General features: G+C 28.2%; 2 protein-coding genes across 9 annotated transcripts; one reads left to right on the forward strand and one right to left on the reverse strand.

The window, feature by feature from the left end:
- Positions 1 to 5,293: 5,293 nt before the first annotated feature.
- Positions 5,294 to 15,541, forward strand: LOC113870721 (tuberculostearic acid methyltransferase UfaA1-like). 6 transcript variants are annotated; one of them, XM_027507150.1, is made up of 24 exons: positions 5,297 to 5,660; positions 8,279 to 8,496; positions 8,628 to 8,733; positions 8,829 to 8,930; positions 9,034 to 9,093; positions 9,238 to 9,288; positions 9,469 to 9,635; positions 9,852 to 9,975; positions 10,079 to 10,259; positions 10,455 to 10,483; positions 10,657 to 10,805; positions 11,516 to 11,618; positions 11,776 to 11,871; positions 11,957 to 12,009; positions 12,093 to 12,216; positions 12,826 to 12,888; positions 12,989 to 13,048; positions 13,130 to 13,291; positions 13,492 to 13,565; positions 13,646 to 13,739; positions 13,930 to 14,066; positions 14,153 to 14,233; positions 14,327 to 14,432; positions 15,151 to 15,515. In XM_027507150.1, the coding sequence occupies exons 1-24, from the start codon at positions 5,487 to 5,489 to the stop codon at positions 15,205 to 15,207; spliced, it is 2,571 nt and encodes an 856-aa protein (XP_027362951.1). In that variant the 5' UTR covers positions 5,297 to 5,486; the 3' UTR covers positions 15,208 to 15,515. The 6 variants fall into 6 exon arrangements, 5 of the variants coding, with proteins under 5 accessions (XP_027362951.1, XP_027362950.1, XP_027362953.1 ...); XM_027507149.1 differs by having other exon boundaries at positions 5,298 to 5,660; positions 9,238 to 9,316; positions 9,488 to 9,635; positions 15,151 to 15,541; XM_027507152.1 differs by having other exon boundaries at positions 5,300 to 5,660; positions 9,238 to 9,316; positions 9,488 to 9,635; positions 9,902 to 9,975; positions 15,151 to 15,512.
- Positions 15,542 to 17,993: 2,452 nt separating this feature from the next.
- Positions 17,994 to 21,944, reverse strand: LOC113872623 (heterogeneous nuclear ribonucleoprotein 1-like). Of its 3 annotated transcripts, none has more exons than XR_003505898.1 (3): positions 21,514 to 21,935; positions 19,044 to 20,413; positions 17,994 to 18,543 (listed from the first exon to the last, which is right to left on the reverse strand). XR_003505898.1 is itself a non-coding variant. In XM_027510320.1 (3 exons), the coding sequence occupies exons 1-3, from the start codon at positions 21,733 to 21,735 to the stop codon at positions 19,196 to 19,198; spliced, it is 1,341 nt and encodes a 446-aa protein (XP_027366121.1). In that variant the 5' UTR covers positions 21,736 to 21,935; the 3' UTR covers positions 18,205 to 19,195. The 3 variants fall into 3 exon arrangements, 2 of the variants coding, with proteins under 2 accessions (XP_027366121.1, XP_027366119.1); XM_027510320.1 differs by having other exon boundaries at positions 18,205 to 19,275; positions 19,375 to 20,413; XM_027510318.1 differs by lacking the exon at positions 17,994 to 18,543 and having other exon boundaries at positions 18,818 to 20,413; positions 21,514 to 21,944.
- Between the last annotated feature and the right edge of the window lie 4,770 nt (positions 21,945 to 26,714).

Consider the following 26,714-nt stretch of genomic DNA (forward strand, 5'->3'; position numbering starts at 1 on the left):
TTTATGAAAAAAATTTATATACAAACAAATTAATACTATTTCTAAAAATATTTATTTATATAAATAAATATTTGATATATATTTTTTTAGTTTTTCATCCGACTTAATCCCAATTCAACCTAGATCACGTACCTAAATGTAGTGGATAAGTCTACTACTGAAGATTACTCGAATCTAAGATCTTACTTAAATGATATCGAATCGCTTATCTTTCAGACCAACCTCTATTAACCTCTATTAATTATTTGATAATTTTTTATATTTTATTAATCATTATATTATATTTATAAAATTATTGTAAGAGTAACAAAATATTTGTGAAATTATTTCTTTATTTTATTTTATATAATTTTTTTATAAACTTTAATTTTGTTGTTATAATGTCATAATACTTTTAAATTGTTTTTATTTTTTAGTAATTAATATTATGAGAGTTAATGAAATTATTATTCATTCCTTAATCTCTCACATTGTTAGTTTCTTTATAATATATCCCTCTCTTACTGTGTAGAATAAATCGATGTTTTATCATATTTAAAATATAACCTTATTACTTTACATTTTTTTATAAAATTTTAATTCATGTTTTAATATCTTTTTATTAATTTAACTGAAAATATTTATCCAAAACTGAATATAATCAGCATTGACAGATATTCGTTCTATAATATCATGTAGTCCCAAACAATTTCACCAAAATCGATAATAATATTCTGGTGGAATGACTTTGAAAAGTGTATAAAAAGATGACAAAGGATGTTATTAATTAATTTTATAGAGAAAAAAAAATATGAGTGATAAGAAATATAATAGAAAACCAATCAATATTTGTTATGAAAATGAGAGAATTGATTATATTTATTACTTATTGTGCAAAAATCTTAAATGACAAATAAAATGAGACTTCGGGAGTATTAAACTAATAAAGTCACGAAATTAATTATCTATTAATGGTGATAAATTTACAATACGAAAATAAATCAATATGATATAAAATTCAACAAGCATGACAACTGTCTTTATCATTTTTGTTAAAGAATTAAAAATAAAAATCATTAAATGGACAATAATTCTTTAAATTCTTATCACATTGAATGAAATATTATACATGTAATTAAATAATTTCTATTTGCAATCATGTATCTGATATTGAGATGATCGTTGACAAGACTCAAAACGCAAGTCCACGTCAATGGTTATAATTTGTAAGGTTTGAATTTAATTTGAAATAAAACTTATGATTCAACTAATATACGAAAATTAATTTGCTTGAGTTATATATATATATATATATATATATATATATATATATATATATATATCCTGTGACACAATAACCCAGCAAGGTGCTGGTACTGGAATGCGTGTAAAAGCAAGGGTTTTGGATGCAATTTGCCATTGAAACTACAAAAATTGCTCAAAGAAGCTGGGTGGTTCGAGGTAATTGGCAATGCATTTCAGGTATATTGTTCATCACTTATAAAATTTCACATATTATTTATACTTATTTGGGAATCAAGTGGTTCAAAATCATGCCTATTATCGACCTTAAGGAAATTAGGTATATTAGGGTTTTTTGTTTTGTTTTTAAACTCTCTGAGATTGTAATTCTGATAGAGACATGGTACAGAAGAGGGGAAAAAAATAAGATATAAATAAATAAATAAAAAGATAAGATATTGAAAAGAACTTATTATTAAAAAAATAATAATGACAAGTTTGGTTTCTTAGTTTTGATAGCTTGATATTAGGGATGATAATGGGTAATGTACTCGATAGGCACTCGCAAAATTTATTCACAATGGGTAAGGTATTTACCCGCTATGCGGGTACGGGTATAGATATGGGTAAAAACCCGCAAATTTTAATGAGGATGGGTGCGGGTATGGGTATCTAAGTACTCACCCCGCCCCATATATATATATATATGCTTGAATTTTATTATATAATTATGTATTAAATTTTTCTATTATGATATTACTTATGTGAAGTTATATAAGATTAATATTAAAATATATTTAACAATAAAGTAAACCAAAAAATTTATTTACTATTTTATATCATTTAATTAGGCTAATACAATTTAATTATTACATAGTTAATATGAGATTGACTTTTTTAAAAATATTATTTATATATGACACACATAAAATATTTTCTATACAAATATTTTTGTTAATAAAATCATATTGATGTTAAATCATAAATTGAATGATAAATAATAAATATATTGTAAATATTTTATAAATTTTACAATCACCTACTATTACCGTAAATTTATTATTTATTAATAATATTTAAATTTTATTTTTATATTTTAATTTAAAATAATATTTTTTATGCAACATATGTATTACAAGCACAACTATAATCTATTGAATCTAAATAATATTATTCTTACTATTTATTCACGTTCAAAGAAGTTTTTGAAAAGATATAAATATAAAAAATTATTGTTAATTTTTTCAGATAAAAAAGTATATATTTTTTAATATACACGTATATTTCTTTATTATAAAATTTTATTGTAACTATTTATCTTTTATTTAAATTCTTTCTTTTAAAATTTATATACATTATAAATATTTAATTCATTAAAATAATTTTTCAAAAATTTGTATTTTTCATAAAATACTTTCGTATAGTATATGAGTTAAAAATATTAGTATTAATATATATATATATATATATATATATTATTTTAATTAAATCTATTATTTTTCTTACAATTTTAAATTCAAAAGTTAAAAAAAATATTTTATGTATCCACTTTCTGTTGTTAGTATTTAACTTCTCTACTCTAACTCTATTCTCATTCTCAATGTTTGTCTCATTAAAACTTAACAATTATGAAACGTTATTTATTAGAGTTAGTTGTCAATGTCGTCACAAAAGGTCACTAAGTGATCCCACACAAAGGGACAATCATTGTACATATTTATTTCGTTATCACTCTAACATTACCAATCAATCAAATTTCACACAAGATAGGGTTATCACTAACAAATAACTTATGTATTTAGTTTCGCTTATTGTTTCTAAGAATTTTAGTTTAGAAAATTATTATATTAAGATACATTTAACATTTATGATCTTTGAATATTTATTTTTTATCTATATTTATACTTTGTTCGACAACTACATATTAAATTTTTGTATTATTATGCTATTTATGTGAAGTTATATAAACATATTTTTCTTTATAAATATTTTTTCTCAAACAAGTGCGGGTAATAGGTACAAGATGAGTATGCGGGTATCCAAAGGATACAGGTACGAGGATTAATATTCATATTTACGCGGATATGGGACCAGGTACGAGTATTTTTTTAAAACGCGAGTATGAGAATGTGTACTATAGTACCCTACCTATTGTCATCCTTACTTGATATTAAACTCATAATCTTTTATTGTGCAATCTTTATTTTTTAATCTAGTACTTGTTCAGTTTCAAATTTCAATCCCTAATTTGTAATTGCTCAATTTAGATTCTTCTATTTTCTCATTTATTCTAATTTTTTTTCTAACTTTTAAATGTATAATTTTAGTTTTTTTATTTTATTTTTATCATGTTATTCAAATTTTAACAAAATGGTGAATTGATTGTTAGTTATATTGAAGTGTCCATATTCATTTTGTTATTAAATGTGTTGAATTGTTTAGGTTAATTATGTTGTTGAATTTATGTGTTTAAATTTAAAGATTTTTTTTTTTGAGATAAATTTATTAGAAAGACTAAAAAAAAAAAAGAGAGAGAGAACATTTGAACGTGAAAATAAAAACACAAAATACTGACCCTATATGATACACATTATCATGACAAGATATTTTTAATAAGATCAATCAAATAAATGGAGACATATTAACATAATTAATATGTATTTCATTACTTTATTAAAATTTGGATAATAAGTTAATAGGTGCAACTTTTTTAAATAAGAGAATCAAAATTGCGTATTTGAAAAATATGTAAATATCAAACTAGTAAGACAAAAATCAAACAAGTTCTAAATTAAATGACTAAAATTGCATGACAAAAATTAAAAAATACAATAAAAATAAAATAACTAAAATTATAATTAATCCTAAAAATTTACTATAAAATTATTGTCCCCCTACTCTTTTGCAGCCGGATAGCGATGCAAGCAACGTGTCTAAGAAAATTAGTCAACTTAATTTAATTTTTCTTAAAAGAAAGTTATTAAATAGTTTTTTAAAATTATAAAAGTAGTTCGTTTTAAATTTTTTATCCATTAAATATAAAAAATAATAAAGTATTTAATCATCATAATTTTTAGAAATTATAATAATTACTTATTTTGAAAAAAATTAAGTGTCTCTCGCATTTATTTTTTATAGAGAAATTTGGATATTCACTCGGTACTAACACGTGTACTCTGGCAAATAGCACTTTCCAGCTATACAATGTGAAATGATAATCGATCACTTCGTTAGTAGACAATGAGACCAACTAGAATCGGAAAATGAAAATGACCGCTATACACTTTGCTGGCGTAACACTAATAAGTGATGTAATAAGATTAAAAAAAAAACATGTGAGAGATAAAAATATTATACACATACACATGAATATCATTATTAAAACTAAATATGTTCCAATATAACACTTATCATTATTAAAACTAAAGGATTATATATATTTTTCTCATATTTTAGTTTTTTTAAGTAATTTTCAAGTCTTTAATTTGTGATAAATTTTGTATTTTTAGTCTATCTGATCCATTAAAAAACTGTTATGGGTAAAATTTTTGTTTGATCACGTCTGCATTAGAAATTTAAAATAAAAATTTATTAAAAGATAAAATTAAAATAAAAGCTTCACAATCTAAAAAGCATATTTAAGAATATACGAAACATTACCCAATTCAGCAAATTATGCAACAGGTCTTTTTTTTTCTAGAACACTTTACACCACAGTTTAAGAATACTATTGCATATTTTTGCGTTTTGAAATATGTGCACAAGGTTACATCGGATACTTGTATTTTTTGTTCCCCTTTTTGCAATTTTGTCGGAGACGCAGAAGAAGATAAGAGATGAATGACAATGGATGATGCTGAGCTTTCTATCTGAATTGACAATTATTAATTTATCTTTTCAAGTCTTTTCCAAATTCCAACCCCACATCTGCATTACTATTATTATTTACCGCGTTTTATGTTTGACAGTATTGAAGAATTAGGAAGATGTTGGCTTTTGAAGGATAATGGCAGTTGCTAACTATAGAATAATGTGGACGATTAAGTTAAAAAGGAATATTAAAATTGCATGTAGCTTCAACTTGCCAACATCTCCTCCTTTTGTTTCACTCACTTGTGTGTGGACAGTTGAGTTCCACGTATGTCATTTGAGTAGCCCACATTCTTAAATTGTTTTACATTTTCAGATTGCTACACTTGGATTAAAAAGGCACAATCTTTTTGGTTCCTGTTATATAGTAATTAACTGAATTGTAGAGAGCAAAGATGAGAGTTGCAGTGGTTGGTGCTGGGATTAGTGGGTTGGTTTCTGCTTATGTTTTGGCCAAAGGTGGAGTGAATGTGGTGCTCTATGAGAAGGAGGACTGGTTGGGAGGGCATGCCAAGACTGTGAATGTTGATGGTGTTGATGTGGACCTTGGTTTCATGGTCTTCAACCGAGTAAGCACACCTTTTTCTCTCATTCTTCAGGACTTTGCTTTATTTTTTATGTCAAAACTGAACTTTGCTAGCCTCAAAATCAATGACACATTATCCAAAACAGTAAAGGGCAAGCAAGCTTTTTGGCTGTTCTCAATTTTCATGTAAACTTAGATACTCTCTAGGTTATCCTCCATAGATTGTGTGTGTTATAATAATGCTTTTCAGATTCTCGCCAGTGTTGAGGAGAGAATTATATTCAGATTTTCAAGGATGAACCTAAAAGGGTAACATAAAAATATATATATTTTCGAGAATTTGAAAATAAATCTACCAGGGAGAAATAGTAAAATGACAATTTTATTCATAATTCTATTGACGAATATACATTGCTTTATTTGTACTTATTTTAGTTTCTTCTCTGATCGAGTACTCTAATTTATTTACATGACAAGAAGTCATTGTTCTTCTAATTTCTTACAACTTCATCCATTTAGAAAATTAAATAAAAAGACAACTGTGCTGTCATTGACAATAAATTCACATTGCTTCATAGATAACATATAGCTGGCTGAATAATTTACTTGTTCGTATTTCATTAGTGGTAATATTTGTAGAATAAAAATAAACTTGCATTAGCATAAGCATTAGGGTTGGGTGATGTTTAGCTACACTTGTCACTTATTCCTTCCATTCCATTTGTCCATACAATGTTTACACTGAATTTCAATTTTTTAAAGCTTTTATAATAATGCCTTCCCAAATAACTAATTACTTTTTTGTAATTTAAATTAATAAATGTATCACCTTTTTTGAAGAACTAAATGTTAATTAATTAGAAAGAAGATAAATTTGTATTTTTATCAATAATTATAAAAATATTATCATATTTTTATTTAATTTTGTTTTAAAAATTTTATATGAAATTAAGAAAATCAATATTTAATTATTTTTCTATTTCATATATTTTTATTTAAAATAATAATAAATTAATATGCTTACAATTATTTATAAAAACATTTTTAAAACGTCTATTAAAACTGAATCTCACTATACTATATAGGATAATATTATTCATACAAACTTTGTAAGATAAATTTTACAATTTAAGAGAAAGATAAAATGAGAAAAATAAATATCGAATAAAATAAGTAAAGGAAAAGAATGACAAAAAATAATTATAAAAAATATTCTTCTGTAAAATTGTAAATGTTTTTCAGCTTCAAGAAAGATATGTATAGTCTTATCTTAAAACCTATAAAGAAGCGGGAAAGTGTATCAAAATATATACGCTTTAGTGGGCCCCACCTGTGGTCCTGATGAGTGATTTTTACCTTTTTTTTTTTTTTTTTTTTTGGTTCTGAGACGTTTATTTGTTTAGGTCCCATCAAAGCTCAGCCTCTGAGCCTCTTTGGACTACTTCTGATGACTGTTCCGTAACTGAAAATTGTCTTACAAGGACACCATTTTAAAAAAAGTGGTCAAAGTGCGCCATATATTTATATATAACCCAGATTGGAAAGTTGATTAGAAAGGTGTAAAAATAGTAGGGGGATTTTTAGCTATGGCAATGTTGTACATTGTACAATGTAGAATTCCTCTGGATGAAATTTTTTGGTTGAGAAGGTGATGCTCACAATTTTTAGATTCACAATATATATATTTGGTGATGTTCAAACTTTGTCAAATAAATAAACTGCTTAAACATAATGTAGTCTGGTGTAGGACTATGGGGAGTTGTAAGTTTAAATTCATACATAGTAGCATTGGTCATTGTCATCATAAAGGTAACAACGGTCCACATTAAAGGAAACAGACACACACAAAGCATCAGTATTGATTATGCCCAACGCAATCTCATTGTTATACTTTGAAAATATGATATTGTTAGTCAAATCATGAATTATCAATCACTATATTCAGAGATATTCCACATTCCCGTTTACCTGTATCCTGGTCACAAGGGATGTCTTGTACAGTTGTGAAAATGCTAACTGATTAACTGTCTTCATAAAGATATGCATAATTTAATGTACTATCAATAAAGCATAAAAATTCCGTGTTAGTATATAGCCGATAATTCCACATAGGATCATCAATCTACTGTGCTGTGTGTGCATGGATTATATAAACCAAGAAACTGGTCCATGGAAATTTTACAATATGCTGTACATACTATGTTATGCAGATGTTGAGATGGGTACATACATGACAAGTACATTACATATATAAAAAGACAATATCATCTCATATTATAGAACAGAAATCATCAAAATCATCGTAAATAAAGGATAATAGTTGGATCATTTGTAATTTTGTTAGTTTATATTTTCAGCATTAATTTTTGTAGAAACAATAGAAAGGGTATCAGGTTAATGATATCCCACCAGAATTGGCTAAAAAAATATTCAAAAACAAATAGGATGCAAGCATGTAGTCTGAAAAATATCCAATACAGTATGCAAAATGGCAAGCATTTCACAGTTTCCTTTATTTTTACTGTTATCAGTTAAAATGTTAGGTATTGAATTCATTCATGTATTTGGATATTGATTGATTTTGTATGATGAAATAGTTACAGCAATGTCATTTTGGGGTTTTATATATATATTGACAATGTAATATGAATAATTAAACAGGTCACATATCCCAATATGATGGAATTTTTTGAGAGTCTTGGAGTTGTTATGGAATCATCAGACATGTCATTTTCTGTTAGCCTAGACAATGGCCGGGGCTGCGAATGGGGAAGCAGAAATGGTTTGTCCAGCTTGTTTGCACAGAAAAGGAATGCACTGAATCCTTACTTCTGGCAAATGATTAGGGAAATTATCAAGTTCAAAGATGATGTTAATAGGCCAGTTGTTACCTACTTTTATTGTTAAATGCTTCAAACTGCAAAGTACATAATAGTTTTCTTCCTATTGTCCTGAATAACTGAACCCTGATCAATTAGTTTGCTTTTTCTTTTCCAATTTTGCAATGCAGCTATCTTGATATGCTTGAGAATAACCCAGATATTGACCGCAATGAGCCACTTGGGGAATTCATCAAATCAAGGGGTTACTCAGAATTATTTCAAAAAGCATATCTTGTTAGTTCAATCACATCTTAGACTAGTGTTTTCTGTATTTTCTATATATACCATTTCTATTCTTAGTGTATATTTATAATATTAAATACATGTAGATTCCAATTTGTGGTTCTATCTGGTCCTGCTCTTCTGAAGGAGTTATGAGCTTTTCTGCTTTCTCGGTTCTTTCATTCTGTCGCAATCATCATCTACTTCAGGTACGAGGACAATTGACTCTGAAAGATTTGTATAGGGTATAATCTAGTTCTATTATCTAAATAACTAAAGATTACTTATTGATTCACATGGTCCTGTCTACAGCTCTTTGGCAGACCACAGTGGCTAACTGTAAGATGGCGCTCACAAAATTATGTTAAGAAGGTGCTATTTATTGATTATCATACAAGTCTTAAATATATATCTATGTCACCTGGAGAGTAGTTTCCAGTGTCACTTATACAAAAGATCTTTCAACTTAAGCTATAGGACAAAATTTGACATTAACTACTTTGTTATAAAAATCAGGTCAAAGAAGAGCTAGAGAGTAAAGGTAGTCAAATAATAGCTAATTGTGAGGTTCACTTGGTTTCAACATCTGAAAAAGGTGATTAAGTAATCCAACCGTTGTTACTCTTTCAATTCCTTCCCCTTTAGATAGGGAAGGTGAACTCAATCTGGTTGATTGGCATGGGCATTGCCTTTTTTTCTTAAATATTAATTATAGTTGGATTTAAGTAATGAAATTCTAGTAACAAGACTAGAAAAATTATTGCAGGATGTGTTGTGTACTGCAAAGATGGTTCTCAAGAAATGTATGATGGATGTATAATGGCAATACATGCACCTGATGCCTTGAGACTATTAAGAGATGAAGCAACATATGATGAGCGAAGAATTCTTGGTGCTTTTCAATATGCATACAGGTAAAATCCATTCTAATATTTCTAATTGTTGGATGTGGTTATATTTACATTTGAAGCATTGATCAAATTCATGCATTCCTGGAAGCCACAAGATACATTCATGTCATCACGTATGTTAATGAGTAAAAAATGTTAAGCTGATAAAATCAAGAATCTTTTGTTGTCTATATTCAAATATGTCCAAATGCACAATTATTCTTTGATCTGTATTGGCAGTGATATTTTTCTTCATCGTGACAAAAATTTAATGCCCAAAAACCCAGCAGCATGGAGTGCATGGAATTTTCTTGGAAGTAACAACAACAAAGTTTGTGTGACATACTGGCTCAATATTCTTCAGGTTGGTAAATTTTCATACGCATGCATTGATCATAACTGAACTCTATTATTATAACTAAAGCGAGCAATGGACTAACTTGGTTAATATTTATTCTAATTTGTAGAATATTGAAGCAACAAGTTCACCCTTTCTTATAACTCTCAATCCAGATCGTATACCAGAAAATACCTTGCTGAAGTGGTCAACTGGCCATCCAATCCCATCAGTTGCTGCATTCAAAGCTTCGTTAGAGCTAGACCATATTCAAGGGAAAAGAAGAATCTGGTTTTCAGGGGCCTATCAAGGTACATTCCTGCTTATTGAATTGACAAACAAAATATTAACAACGAAGTCACTACTAGCTTCCACGAACCTGTTTATGCCCACTAAATTATGTATATCTAATCTCCATTATTTTTAGAAACAACCTCTGTTAAGTTGAGGAATTTATATGTGCTTCAAATATACCAGTGATCTAAACATATATTTGTGCTTTTCAGGTTATGGATTTCATGAAGATGGATTAAAGGTAGTTAATGCCAAGTCTATAAATAAAGAGGGAATGTAATTTTCACTGAAAAATAATATTTCTTTTAAGGGTTTCCTTAAACGGAAATATATTTAGGCAATTAATTTTCTTGCAAAATGTTACCAAGTTGTTGAAATGAAGCAAAAAATTTAACTCTAAGCTTGAACTTTCAGGCTGGCATGATTGCAGCTCATGGCATTCTTGGAAGATGCTGTGCCCTTCAAACCAACCCAAAACACATGGTACCTTCTTGGAAGGAACTGGGAGCACGCATTTTTGTGACTAGATTCCTGAGTTGTTTTATCACTACTGGTTGTTTAACGTGAGTTGACTTCTGACAGTTTGTACACTTCCAATAATGGTTCTCCAAACAGAAAAAAGTATCATAAAGCTTAATTTTAGTATTACAAGATATATAATGATGGTATATGTTTAGTGATGAAGAGCTTTGGGATTATATGAGCCTAAATTACTCTTTCAAGTTGGTAATATGATATCCATGCAATAAGTATGCATGTAGAATTGGATTTAAAAAATGAAAATAAATAAATAATTAGAATTCATTTAAATAAAAGATATTTACTTGTAATTTAGAAAATTGGGTAAAGCTTAACTTTTCTTTGCATACTTGATTACAAATTGAACTAGGGTACCAAAGAGTGTTTGTTTCGTTGGTGCATGCCTAATTCTCCTTAAGTTAGGTATTTAAGGAAATAAATTCCTACAGGGAGAGTTAGCTCCATTATACTGTTGATGTTTTGAACTCAAACATAATTGCCTAGAAGATACAAGTGGTCTAGGCCAAAAGTAGGGTGATTCCAAAAGCAATAGATCTACTAGGGTTACCAGTTTTGAAAACAATAATAATCATTTCCTTTGATATCATGCTCTAGATTGATTTTAGTATTTTTATTTTTTTTTCACGGCTTGACAATGACAAGATTAAAAATACATCATATATGTCATCTTCTATGGATTAGACATTAAAAATTTATTTAAATTACTGATACATTTTACCTTGAGGAATTACAGTTTATTGGAAGAAGGAGGAACGATGTTTACCTTTGAGGGAACTGGGAAAAACTACTCTCTGAAGAGTGTTATAAGAGTCCACAATCCCCAATTTTATTGGAAGGTATATATATAGTTTTAAATTTTGCATGAAGTAGGATTATTGATAGATGTCATTCTAGGTGTGGAAGTGACAGAATATGCTTATCTATGTCGATGCAACTCTAGGCTTAAGTGGTTGGCTAGGAACTGAAACCTAATCACTTCTACGTGTTTGGCAGGTGATGACACAGGCTGATTTAGGCCTTGCAGATGCATATATCAACGGGGACTTTTCATTTGTTGATAAAAATGAAGGTCTCTTGAATCTTATTTTGGTAAGGATGCTCATCTTAATCTTATAGAGTTGTCTCTTTGGGTCTTAACACTTTACTTCCATGTACTTCGGTTTTTTTACTGCAGATTCTCATAGCTAATAGAGATTCAAATGCATCCAACTCAAAATTGAAGAATAGGTAAGTTAATATGATGAGTTGAAGCCTATAATTACTATTAATTGTATTTGCATATTAAAATTTTATTTTATTTTTTTCCTTAGAGGTTGGTGGACACCAGTTTTCCTTACAGCTGGTTTGGCATCTGCAAAGTTCTTCATGGAGCATGTTTCAAGGCGAAATACTCTCACACAGGCTCGCAGGAACATCTCTAGGCATTACGACCTGGTATGAAGATCATTAACTACGAAGTTTCCTAGATTCAGTGACTTTCAAGGAACCTGTTGCAGCAAGTACATATTATCCATCAAGATATAGTTGTGTGAGCATATAACTAGTTATGCACAATCACAAAATGTCAAATCAAATATTCTTTAGCAAAAAAGATAGCTAAAAAATTGAATTTTGAATCTGGAGTTTACTCTCAAAATGTGTGTATCTATTGAAGGAATAATGAAGAGACTCAGAATAGGAAATATCTTCCAAGAAATATGTTACATACTGTGGTCATACAAGTTCAGGGTATATCTTCCTATGGTTTTGATCTTTCTTCTGCCTTGATATAACTCGAATAGAGACAAACTCAATGCTTCAGTTACAGTTTATAGACTGTGAATAACGTTTACAGTTTGGTTTACCACAATATGGCAGCCAGAATTATATATTGCTTGACAAAGAATTGTTTTTGGGTTTCATAATTGCTCTCCCTTTTGTGCTAACATTTATTCTTCATGGGACATTTTCTAGTGATCTTCGGTACCTTTTGTTTCCATGATTTTTTTGAGTGCTGACACTAAATGAACAGAAGTTTACAATTTTTCTTTGGTCTGTTTCTAGAGCAATGAACTCTTTGCTATTCTCTTGGATGAAACAATGACATATTCATGTGCAGTGTTCAAGGCAAGATATTCCTGTACATGTAAAAGATATTACTCCTTCAATTTCAGCAGCAGCACTGGTTAACATTCTTCCTTTGTTTATTTGTGAAATAATCTTACAGAATGAAGACGAAGACTTGAAAGATGCACAAAAGAGAAAAATATCTCTTTTGATTGAAAAAGTGAGTGCACCGGATTGTTATTTTATTACTATTTTAACTATCATCTTGCAAAAGGTCTAACATGATTTTTCCTTAATCAAGGCTAGAATAGATAAGAAACATGAAATTCTAGAGATTGGATGTGGATGGGGAAGTTTAGCTATTGAAGTTGTCAAACAAACTGGTTGCAAATACACTGGTGTTACTTTGTCCAAGGAGCAATTGAAACTCGCAGAAGAAAGAGTTAAAGATGCTGGGCTTCAGGTATTAACAAGCTCATTTTTTTAAGATTCGTGAATTTCTTAATATACAATCTGATGGATTTTTTATAAAATTAATAAAAGCTAAATGAAATATATTCACCTTAGAAACTAAACTTGTGTTCTTATAATATGCTTGTACTTCTCATTCTGCATCTGAACCTAAAATATCTTGACTAAATTCATGTTAATTCACTATTCCAGGACCACATCAACTTTCTTCTGTGTGACTATCGCCAATTGCCAAAGACATACAAATACGATAGGATTATATCTTGGTGAGATATCTATCATCTAATTTTTTGGACTCCTGGCAATATTTCCAACATATTTCATAACTGGTTTAAGCATACTTCAGTGAAATGATAGAAGCTGTTGGCCATGAATATATGGAAGAGTTCTTTGGTTGTTGTGAATCAGTTTTGGCAGATGATGGCCTTCTTGTTCTCCAGGTATTTCACAGATTACTAAACTTTTATTTTACCTTAGTTCTATCAAATATCAATATGATTTTTGTGTAATGTTTAGATAATAAAACTATCTAGAGGGCATGCCAGTGTGCAAATGAAATGGTAACTACACAATACATTACTTTTGGTATTTAAATTGTTGCTAACTATTGAAGATGATTATCTTCTATAGTTCATATCAATCCCGGATGAGCGTTACGATGAGTACAGGCGCAGTTCTGATTTTATAAAGGAATATATTTTTCCAGGAGGTTGCCTCCCCTCTCTAAGTAGAATAACATCAGCCATGGCAGCCAAATCCAGACTATGGTACAAGTTATATGTAAATGCTGAGTTTTATCATTGTGCATTCCCATCATTCTTCTCTCTTACTCAAAGGAATATCTTAAATGCAGTGTGGAGCACGTTGAAAACATAGGAATTCATTACTACCAAACGCTCAGATGCTGGAGAAAAAACTTCATGGAAAGGCAGAGGTATGTTATTAACTTGATGGAAACTTCTCTATACTAAATTCTAGTAACTACTTGCACTAACTAGTTGTTGAAATTTTATTTTTGTGCTGGCAGCGAAGTTTTGGCTCTTGGATTTAATGAAAAATTTATAAGGACATGGGAATACTATTTTGATTACTGTGGTGCAGGTTTTAAGTCACGCACACTTGGGAATTATCAGGTATATTACATAGTTACTATTACAATCTTGAAGTACTTTTTATCCTCTAAACTGACTAGTCATACTCATTGGCATAGCCATATGTGTCAATCTTGTGTCCCACGAGAGTATCAACCCAAATTTAAGATGTGTCTAAACCTGTAGTTATCTTAATGTATTTAGTTTTAGCAATTTAATCTTTTCTCACTTACATGATTTACACGACATCATTGTGTCCTACCAAAAACTTTTATGTTGTGTTTGAAAAGAGGTAAATTATTATATTACATATATTTCGATAGTAAAGAAAGTATTTTTAGAAAAATTCAGAAAATTTTTATGTCAAGTATAAAGAATTTTAAATGATGTCTTTAAAGAGAATTTAGAAAGTCCTCTGATATCATATGTTTATTTTTTAGTAATTATTATTCATAATTCTTCTCATACTTGATTCACATTTTAAACATCCCTCATTATTGATGTTAAATTCTCAAAAATTCTATAATTCTCCATCCAAATACAACCTTAATTTAATCTTAATCTACCAGTAAAATATCATTTTCTAGAAAGCAGCCCAAAATTTATGTTACAAACTTGATATTAATTTTGCTGAAATTTAAGCTACTCCTAAGTACTAATTAGCAAAATATTTCATTCAACAGTGACACTTATCAAAATGTAATATGTTGCTTGAAGTTGCAATTTGTTAGTTATAACAAAGTATATTTGTACGATGTAGGTGGTTTTCTCACGCCCTGGTAATGTTACTGCATTCAGCAATCCATACAAAAGCTGACCCTAAGCCTGTTGATTTGTTTCTAAGGAGATAACAAGCCTCACACATTCTATCAAAGTACATTGCATGATGGTGCCATTTTGCTGCTTTCATGATAGTCTAATCATTCCTTCTGTCAATTTATCTCTTGTGCATTGTTGAATTAGAGGAGCTTAAATGTGCTGCTTCGCAGTGGCAAACAGCTAGATTGATGAGATATTTTTTCTCATAAAAAATGATGATTTTTTGAATGGAGTTAGCTTATATGTAATTCTTATTAACAAAGTATTTCAGATTAATGATGAGATTTCAATAAACTATTAAAGCTTGAATGCGTATTATTAGTTTATTCAGTTCATGCGTTGTGTTTCCTTAAGACCTCTCCACATTTTCCCAATGCTTTATCAATAAAAGCTCCAAAACCTTTAATATCGAGTGTACTTTTTTGTCTTTTCATGACTTTTGGTCAAAGATTTGTAACAGATCAAGGTAGTTCAAGCATTGCATTGAGCCCGAGAATTTCCATGAATAAATGTTGTAGATGTCATAACACAAAAGAAAAATTCACAGTGAACAGATTCGGAGACTATTTAACATTGCACACGATAAGAAATTATCTGTAATAATTTTTTATTAAAAATTATAAAATTAAAAGTTACATTTTTAATAAAAATTGATTATGTATATTTCTTATCAACGTTACAGAACAGGTTTAAAAAAATTATATAATTATATTTATTCAAGCACTCAGAATGATCTAGGGTGTATATGAATTGGATTTTCAGAAAATCAATTTAAATTTATTTAAAATCTAATTATATGAATTGAATTATAAATCAATTTATTTTAATTTTTTTTAAAAATTAGTTTAAATTTTATTTTAAAATTTGGATTTAGTTTTTAAATCTGATAAAAATATACTATAAATATTTTTTATAATATTATTAAATTATTATGTTAAAAAACATTTAAATTTTATAATAATTAATATGACATTATATAATAATTATCATATATATATATATATATATATATATATATATATATATATATGAATACAAATAATACTTTAATCCATTATATCTCTGAAAGAAATTATCAATACATGTAAAAAGAATATTTACATATATTTTAATTTATTAATAATATATCTTTTATACTTTTATATTTTATTAAACTAATAAATATTTAGATATATTCTACTTTTTATTATCTATCCATCACACAAACTTATTACATGAATTAAATTTTAAATTATTTTATTTTTTATTAATTTAAAAGTAATTTTAAAATTTAAATTTAGTTTAAAATTAACTTTAAATTTAATTTTTGCTGAAACTAGTTTTAAATTTAATTTTATGTTAACCTAGTTTTAAATTTAATTTTAATGTAAACTAATTTTTAATATATTTATGAATTTTATTTTTAAAGTAAAACTAATTTATTGTACGTAATATTATAACAAAATTTTAACAAAATTTATTTATTATATTATATTTTATAAAAATTTATAAAATATTTTCTATTATTTTTAACGTATTTTTAATAAACAGAATTAATAATGAAAGTTTAAATTAACACCTATAAAAATAAAAATTAATAATATAAATAATAATAAAATTATTATGTTATAATATTTTAAAAATTAAAAAATAAACATAAATATAAAAATAATAGTAGTAATAAATTTAAAAATGTTTATTATATTTTAATATTTTTAATATAATAATTATATTTTAAAAATATTATTTTAAATATTTAATTTTAATTATAAAAAATAAAATTAATAAAAAATATTAATAATAAAATGTAATTACAATACAATTTTATAAACTGATATAATGCAAAAATTTAATAAATAAAAATATAAAATATTACGTTCATACATATGAATTGAGATAATTAAAAAAATTAAATTTAAACATTAAATCAGTTATACAAATATAATTAATTAAAAAATAAATTTTAATTTTTAAAACCAATTTAATATTAACTTATAAAACTGAATTTTTTTCTCCAGGCCTGAACACCGAAATACCTAAAGACCCATTTGTTTTGGGGCAGAACGGAGCAAGATAGGACCTTGCACATAACGTCACAAGTTTTAAATTTACTTAATATAAGCTAATTTAACATTTATAAAATTTTAACAACTAGAAAGTATATTTCATAACAAGTAAATTTAAAACTGTTTTAAATTTTTTTTCATGAAAAACGTTTTTTAATAATCACTTTTAGATTTCAAATTATTTAGTTAAGGTTGTGAAAACATTTGAAACTGAAAAACAAAAAACAAATTTATTTTAAACAATTTCTAGGAACAAATTTAAATTATAATCATCCACTAAGGAAATGTGTCTAATAATTATAACAAAATAAGCTAGTTTTCATAAATTTTAAAAAAATAAATGATTTATATATATTCTTAAAATTACTTTTTTCAAAAGCTTGCGTAGGTAGTGCAGACACATTTCACCATTAAAAGTAACTGAACGCTAAAAAAAACATAAGAAATTGAAAGTGCTTTTACATGGTACAACAGAAAGATGAAAAATATATTATCAAGAAAATTGGCGCAAAAAGTTATAAATAAAAAAAATTAAAAATTCTAAAAAATATTGTAAATGCCACCGTCCCCAAATATGCTACATGGGACAAACAAACTATTAGTAAGGCCTCATGACGGAAAAAAAAAAGAAAAAAAGAGGGGGACTAGACACACCAAAACCAATAAAAGTCGAATGAACAATTTTTTTTTCTAACTCAAGCACCAACAAATAAGGGTATACCCCTTATATACCAAGAAAACTTAATATGAGAACATGACTGCCTGAGAATGACTACAACAACAATACATCAAGTGATGAAAGAACAGAAAGCACTAGCCACAGAGAGGAAATGACAATTTAACATTCCAGAAGTGCAAAAAAAAAACTAAAATGAGAGACAGCAATAAGTGCTAGGAAGGAAGACGTAACAAGGTACATCTACTTAAAAATATTGCCCTGAACAGACAAAATGTTGTAGACATGGAATTATCTGGAGCATGAAAATTCAAACACAAGCCAGAATCAAAGGTATCAATCAACTGGACACCTAAAACTGGGATAAAAATTCTAACAAGTCACGGCCAACTGATATGGTCAATGTGCCGCAAACCATCCCCTCAAGCCCTCACAATTTCTGTCAGCCACCACACACCAGATTGAAAGTTATGAGATTTTATCCATGAAAAGCCAGAAATCTCCAAATTTGGCGATGCGTTGGACCAGAAAAACACAATATGACTGACCAAAGTTCATGCCTTAGCCATGAGTGGACACTTGGCTCCACTTCAATACTCGTGCACCTCTCCTCCTGTACAACACAAGTGCAAATACAGGGGGAAAATGATTATGCCATCCTCAAAGTTTTTACTATCACTACCATTATACGCTACCCATTACGAAGTGATCAACCCAAGTGTCCACTGCTATCAGTAAATACCTTGACTATATCTTCATATTTCTACTTGTCATGACAATTAAAGTATGATATGTCTACACAATAAGATTTCCTACAGCCAAACTGTAATAAGAAATGTACAGACAGAGTACAGAAATTTCAAACACCAATAAATTGACAACACAGATAATTAACTGCATCAAACCATCATATAAGGTGAAATATGATACTATAGCTGAAATGCTACAAGAACTGACAATTCCAGATCAACTAAAATCATAAGCACGCAATTAAAGCTACACGCAGAAACAAATACTAAATAGAAAGTAACATCTAGTATCTCTTCAACCATACTACTTATTATAAACTAGGAAAGCAGATACTGCAAACTACTGGGATTCAAGCAACCCAACCAGTCCCATTGTGTATCACTGTATTGACATCGAACTTTGAGTCACTCCTTCGCTGCTGGAAGAATTCATTGTAAGCTCATAATTTAAGATTAAAAACGCCAGGGATCCTCAAGTTGAAGTACAAGATCCAGCAAGAGATTCAACTATCAAAATTACTGCTGTTGGGCTTGTCGAGACTGAGCACCACCATAGCCACCACCATAACCAACTTGTCCACCATGGGCACCATTTCCTTGAGGAGTCCCATAATTTCCAGATGCATGAGTTTGTTCAGATCTCCAAGCTGCATTTCCATAACCAGAATTGCCATTTGCATCCCCATAGCCACCACCCATATAGTTGCCACTGCCACCACTACTTGTTAGTTCATTTCCACCAGGACCACTGGCATTGCTGTTTGGAGCACTCCCAGTACGCCCTCCAACAGTACCATATACATTTGAATTCCCATAAGAACTATCACTTCCACCATATGCGCCATACCCACCATATCCATAACCTTGATTTCCATATCCAGCAGCTCCACCAGGGGACTGACCCGCAGTTGCTGAACCAGGACCACCACTACCAGATCCAGCACCACCACTGGGTGCACCCCAAGGAGCGGTGTTCCCATAGCCCATAGACCCATAACCAGAAGGAGCCTGTGCAGGCCATGAACTCCTTGGGCCACCTGGTGGACCACCAGCATAAGCAGCATTAGGGACATTTGGATTCCCATATGTTGCACCAGCAGGCCCACCATATCCAGCAGTGGCACCACCATAACTTCCATATGCACTATAACCAATGCCATTATTAGCCGGACCATACCCATAGCCAGGAGCACTATAGGCAGAAGAACCATAAGGTGGGAATCCACCTGCAGCACTTTGAGGTTGCATATACCTACTAGAATCCATACGACCATCATATGCATTTTGGTTGCCACCAGATGCCCCATAGCCTTGATAGCCACCAATTCCAGCACCACCACCTCCAGCACCACCCATCATGCGGCCACTTGCACCAGGATTTGCGTCCTTGGGAAGTGCACGCTTTACCTCTACTTGTTTACCATTCAAATCATGAAATGACTTGTGCAAAACCCTATCAACAGCCTCCTCAGTATCGAATGAAATAAACCCAAAGCCCCGTGGTCGTCCAGTATTCTGATCATACATGACTACTACATCAGTTACATGTCCATAAGATTCAAAGTACTGACGGAATTTTTCTTCAGTTAGGGTGGGCGGCAATCCTCCAACAAATATCTTTTTGGTTCTGATATTTCCACCGTTTCCAGAATTCATCCCAGAATTGGGATTTCCAGCTCTAGAAGTGACAGAAATTTGTTGATCCTCTCTTGAGAAGGCCCTCTTGGCATCAACCTGAATAATGAAATTATATAATAAATTGCTAGTTAGATCTGTAATTGATAATAAGAAATGAAAACAAAAGACTACAATTTATCAATATTCCACACTTATCAACATTGTTAAAACTAATCTGAGGCAGAGGCATTAAGTTATGTTTTCAGATATTTGTCCATTTTCAAAACCATAAAACACAAAAACATGATAATAAATATCAATGGATCACACAAGAATCATTTCTCACCCTGCCCTCAAACAGGGTAATGCACGTCCACAAAAACAAATAATCCAATCCAATTTCCTAAATACAAGCATATATCAACAGTCATGCTTACACATATTGTTGAAAGAAATTAATCGCATAGTTGCAACTTCAAAAGATTTCTAGTTCTTTACATTTCATGATTCAATATCTGAAAAAAAATCAAAGAGGTATAAGTAAACACCATATATTAGACACAACAATTCCAGCTTCTAGGTAATGGCATGCCAGCAGAAACACAGCCAAACAAAACAAGTTCCCAATATATTAAAATCTTCTGACTTTTCACTCAATGCTTTCTTTCTTTCAAGTAATTAAGAGGATGTTGAAAGGATATAGCATTGTACAATCAAAATTAAACTCCGTTTCCAATTGGTAGATGATATGTCTACAACCAAAGGAATAACATGTAATATTTTCCTAGAGTAATATAGCAGAGTATACGAAGATGCATCTATTCAGTTCCACTACACATTTATCCATTAACAATGGTTCACTAGAGCTAGTAGCATAACTGTGACCATTTGACCATGATTTTGGCAAAGCATATCATAAATTAAGACGAGTAAAGTAGTTAAAACAACCAATCCACAGACGATATTAACAACTCGAAAATTTTTCAAAAACAAAAATCCACCAAGCAAATAAAATAAGCACATGCCCTAATTCTAAGGGCAAACCACGAAAACAATCAAAACCCTAAACAAAAGCCAGTAATCATTCAACCAAAAAAAGAAGAAGAGAGAAACACTCACTAAAAACAAAACAAAAAAGAAAGAAAGAAAGAAAGAAACTAAAGCAACTGGTCAAATGAAGTTAAAAAAAAAAGAAGAAGAAATGATAGAGGCATGACCGTTCTTCCGTCGATAACGTGCTTATCTTCAAGAACCCTGTCGAGAATAGAAGGATCTGCGAAGACAACAAAGCCGAAACCTCGGGGCTTTCCGGTGTTCTTCTCGCGCATAACGGAAGTGCTCAAAACGTTACCGTAGTTGCTGAAATGGTCCTTAAGCTTATCCTCTGTAGTATCCCACGAAATCCCACCGATGAAGAGCTTTCCCTGATCCGAATCCATTTCCCTCTCTTTCTTTGTATGAATGAATACAAGATTCTGGGTTGATTTGAGTGAAAAGGTTGAAAGGTGGGGAATTTAGGTTAGGAAATGGGGGAAGAGAAGAGAGGGAAGAGGAAGAGGGTTTGTAGTGGTGTGGGCTGCGTGCCAAGCCAAGACACAAAATGAAATGAAATGAAATCAAAATGAAATCAATCAAATTCTCTCTCCCCATTTTGTTTCCTCTCACTTGGTCGTTGCATTTAACGGCTCAGATTTCTTTTATTCATTGCATTTTCGTTCTATTTATTTTATAAATTAACTTTTTAAGTGTCTTTACTGTGCCGTCATTTAAATTTAAATATTTAATTATTCATATTATTCATTCATCTCACACTTATGTTGGGTGAAAATTTATTAAAATATATATTAAATGAATACATATTTAAGGTACTTTATATTTTAGGAAAATTATAAAACATTTTTTAATAAGTAATTATATATTTCAAAAAAATAACTATTATAGATAAATATGAAACTAAATTTTTTTAAGGTATAATATTGTTGTCATAAATTCAAAATTAAATGTTTTTAACAACTTTTGTCTAACATATAAAATAATTTATACATCACAAAAACAATAAAATTATTACATGTTTACACATTACCTGATTATATGTGCAAAATCTGGCAATTAAATATCTACATATATTACTGATTTCTTCTGCCAGAAATGTTGTATCCCATTTTTTTTTATTGAAAATATCACAGGACATTTTTTCTAATTTTTTAAATATCTTAAATTGTTACTTCATTTATTTCGTCTTTAATTTTTTTACTTTTTATATTTTAAATATTCTCCTTTTTCTCTTATTATTAGATATTTTGTATTTTTTTAACAAATAAATTGCATAAAATAATTTTTTAGATACTAAATAAATATGTTAATATTTATTCAAGGAAAATTTTATTAAATACATGTTTAACATAAATAAGACATATATAATATTATTAATAATTTTTGAAAACCTATACGATATTGTACAATATATATATATATATATATTAAACATTATAACATCTAATAATATTAATATGTTTAACTATATTAATTTCTATTTAAAAATTACTATATATAATTTGATATTGTGTAATGTTACATAAATTAAAAAAAATTATTAATAATACAAAATGATTCATAATTTAAAATAATCTCTTATCTCTATCTTTATATATAAATTAAATCCTTCACTAAAAGTGACACATAGCATTATTTTTTACATTTAAAACACTTTTAATTTATTATTTTATTAATTTGTAATAAAATATTTTTTCAAATGATTAAATTAATATAAAGTGTTTTTTTACACTAAAAATGGTATTTCTTCCTTTACGTGATTTTTATTATATTTTATTAATATATAATAAACATACATATAAATATTTAATATTATTAACAGTATAATACAACTAATCATTAATATAAAACAAAATAGTTAGATATATTATTAAAAATAATTAAAATATCCCAACAGTGTCAAATATTTAAATTATTATTGTCGTCTTAATTCAATTATTAGGTCTTGCAATAATTAACTTAAAAGCTATATTTATCTTATATTTTTATTAATTAATAAGAAAGATGTTTATATTAAGAATATAAAATTAGATTTTATTATCAAGCCGTAAACCGCATGAGATAACAGTCTCGTTGTTATATAAAACAAGATTTTGTAAGTCATGCAACATTCGTTAATTCGTATACATATCTACCTTTGTTCAAATTTAGTTTACTTTCTTATTTCTTATAAAAAAAATTGAAAAATCATCACTATTAATGAACAAAGAAAGAATAATAATTTTACAAAACTAACAACTGTAATTGAGTGAAAGTCAGAAACTAGAAAAATCACAATCTGTGGGTACAAATTAATGTATCATAGTTATGTGTTTATTGGGTAATTAAAAAGTATATTTTAATTTATTTGAGGGTACAAATTAATGTTTAAATTTATTAAATAAAATTACATCAATTTAATTCCTTATGTGCTATTAATGTTTTGTTTAAATATTAACCACAAATAATAGAAGAAAAAGAAAAGAATGAGAAGAAAGTGAATAAGATCCATTGACACTAAGTATAAGTTTAAAAAAACTTACATCAAATTCTAACCATACAAATTAAATAATCTAACAATTGAAAAGTTACTATATAAAAATAATAATAATAATAATAAAAAGAGATAATTTTTCAAATGTTAGATAATTTTATTTGTGCGGGTGAAATTTAGTGTCTGATGTCAATGAACCATATCTCATATATATCAATTTTAACTCCAATCATTTGATTAGAGAAAAAAAATTTATCGCAATTATTGATAAGAGTTGTTCTCCCTCATTTTCCTTGTAAGAATAAATAGTTTTATGTAAGTTCTATATATTTTATTTTATTTTTTTTCTTTTACCATCAAAATTATAAAAAGCTTATTCTCTTGTTTGATTATGATATACATATCAAAAACACATTATAAATAATATATTAAAGTGAATAAAAGAATTAAAAATTAACCCATTATATATTTTTACATTGTAGGACTGCCTATTAAGGATAAATAATTTAATTGACTCTTATATATTCTCTTCACTTTAATGATAGACTTTTTTTTAGGGTATATATATTTTAGTTTTTTCATACTGTAAAAGAATATTTTTTTGTTTATTTTATAATATAGTTTTTATATGAGTAAACATTCACTTTAGTTTCTGAAATATGCAGGGTCAATCACATTAATTTTTTACATTTAAAATTTTAGTCTATGAAATTAACAATCATTAATCACATTAGTCTTTACTGTCAACAGACGTTAAAATTAAGTAGCAGAGTGATGATTTGTCACATTAAATAATACATGACAGGCTATTTTTTATACAAAACGACTTTGTTTTAAAGTTTATAAAAAATAATTTATTTTTATCTCTAAATTTTAACATTTTTGAGCAATAAGATTTTTTCTCGTCACCTTCTTCCATAGCGTCTTCTTTATTCCTCCAAACATTCATTATAACGCCATTAACATTGTAAAAGTTCTTCGTCTTAAGTTTTTTTAGTTACATCATTAAATTTAAGTCTCAAATATATGAGTAGATAACTAATTGTGATCGATTCAATGAATGAGCCTTATATATAGAACAATGAGTACATTGATTATATAAGTTTTTAGGGTTCTTTAATTATTGGTCACGCTACTAATTAGGTTCCTTTTGGGGTTGTAGATGGAAAAATCATTTATTTACAATGGTCATGTTAATTCTTTTCTTGTTAAGACTAGTAGTAGAGTTGTTATTATGGTCATGCTTGTCTTATCATTCATACACTTAGTAATCCATTACGATGATTGTCATAGGAAAGAAGAAAATGTAGTGGAAAGAAGTGAAATAGAAGATAAGGATAGACCTTATTACTTGAAAATATTAAAAGTTAGAGACAAAAATAAACTATTTTTAAAAATTTTTAAAATGATGATGTTTTATGTCTATAATAAATTGTCACATGTCATTTGACAAGACAAATTATCAACTTTATTATTTAATTTTAATGTCTCTCAATGACAGTGAGTAATGTGATTGATGAATATTAATTTGAAGGACTAGAATTTTAAAATTTAAATTTTAAAGATTAACTTTTGTCAATTTATATATTTCAAGGAATAAGGTGAATATTTACCCATTTTTATATAGATAAATTTGAACATAGACAAATTTATATATTTAAATCATGATCGATTAAAATTTTCATTCTTCGAAATACTTGAAAAAAAAAAGTTTAGAATCCATTACAAGGAATTTAGAAATAGCACAAAATATACGAAAAAAAAAAATATAATTTAAATAAAGATTCTTCAATAATTTGTATGTTTAATTAACGAAAGCTTAATTAATGGAAATAATTCTATTTATATTATTTTGAGTGTTATATTAATTTAGTATCAAATTATAAATATCAGAAAGAAAATATAAAAATATACAAAAATCAGTTCAGTCTTTAAATTAAGTAATGTGATTTTAATTTTTATAAATGTATTTTCAAATATCAAAATAACTTATTTTGTAATCCCAAGAATTAAGATGATGATTATTTAATATTTTTTAGAAACAAATTAGTAGATATATATAAGGTTAAGAATTAAATCCATGTACTACTATTTTTTTTTTTGTCAACTTGTAATAAATATTTAGTTAAATAATTTTCTTTTTGTTGGTCAACTTGTACTAATTAGTTAGGATTCACCCATTAAAACAAACAAGAAACAACCGAGGCCCATCAAAGGCCCACCATGCAGCAGCATCGGGTTGGGGCTGTCGGGTCGACATCTAATATTGATATTCGCCGTTAACAGGCCGGACCATAGTTCTGACTTGTTCATACCAAAAATAAATTAGTTTCTGGTAAGGTTTTTTATTTTTTTATTTTTTTAATTTGGTAAATAATTTATTGTTCTTTGTTTTAAATAAAATAAGTAACTCCACAAAGGGGGGGGGGGGGGGGGGGAATCAAGTGTTCGATTCAAAGTGAATGCCTAAATTCTTATCTTGTGAGCTTTTGTAGATCAAAAGCAAAATATTCGTAGTTCCATTTGAATCTCAAAAGTAGCTCAAATAGACACTGCGCAATTCGTTTCCACCTTATGTTATTTCCCTCAACCAAAATACATAGCATGGCATAAAATTGTTTTAAAAAAATTGTAATCTAGCTCAACATTCTTTAGATATGCCTACAAAGAAAGATTCATTTTCTTTTTGTTACAAAAGACCCACTTTAATTTGAAGTTTGATTTTAAAAGAACTGTACAAATTCATTTGTTCGCAAATTTTGACTATTCAATATGATTTTAAGAGCATTAAATATTGGGCATTTTCTTGCTATGTAGCGGTGGTGCTAATCTCCTGGAGAAATAAAATAAAATACATCATTAAAATAAGAACATATAGAGCAAATGGTAAAA

Source organism: Abrus precatorius, unplaced genomic scaffold (assembly GCF_003935025.1).
Source record: "Abrus precatorius isolate BTA unplaced genomic scaffold, Abrus_2018 Scaffold7, whole genome shotgun sequence".
NCBI classification, from domain to species: domain Eukaryota; kingdom Viridiplantae; phylum Streptophyta; class Magnoliopsida; order Fabales; family Fabaceae; genus Abrus; species Abrus precatorius.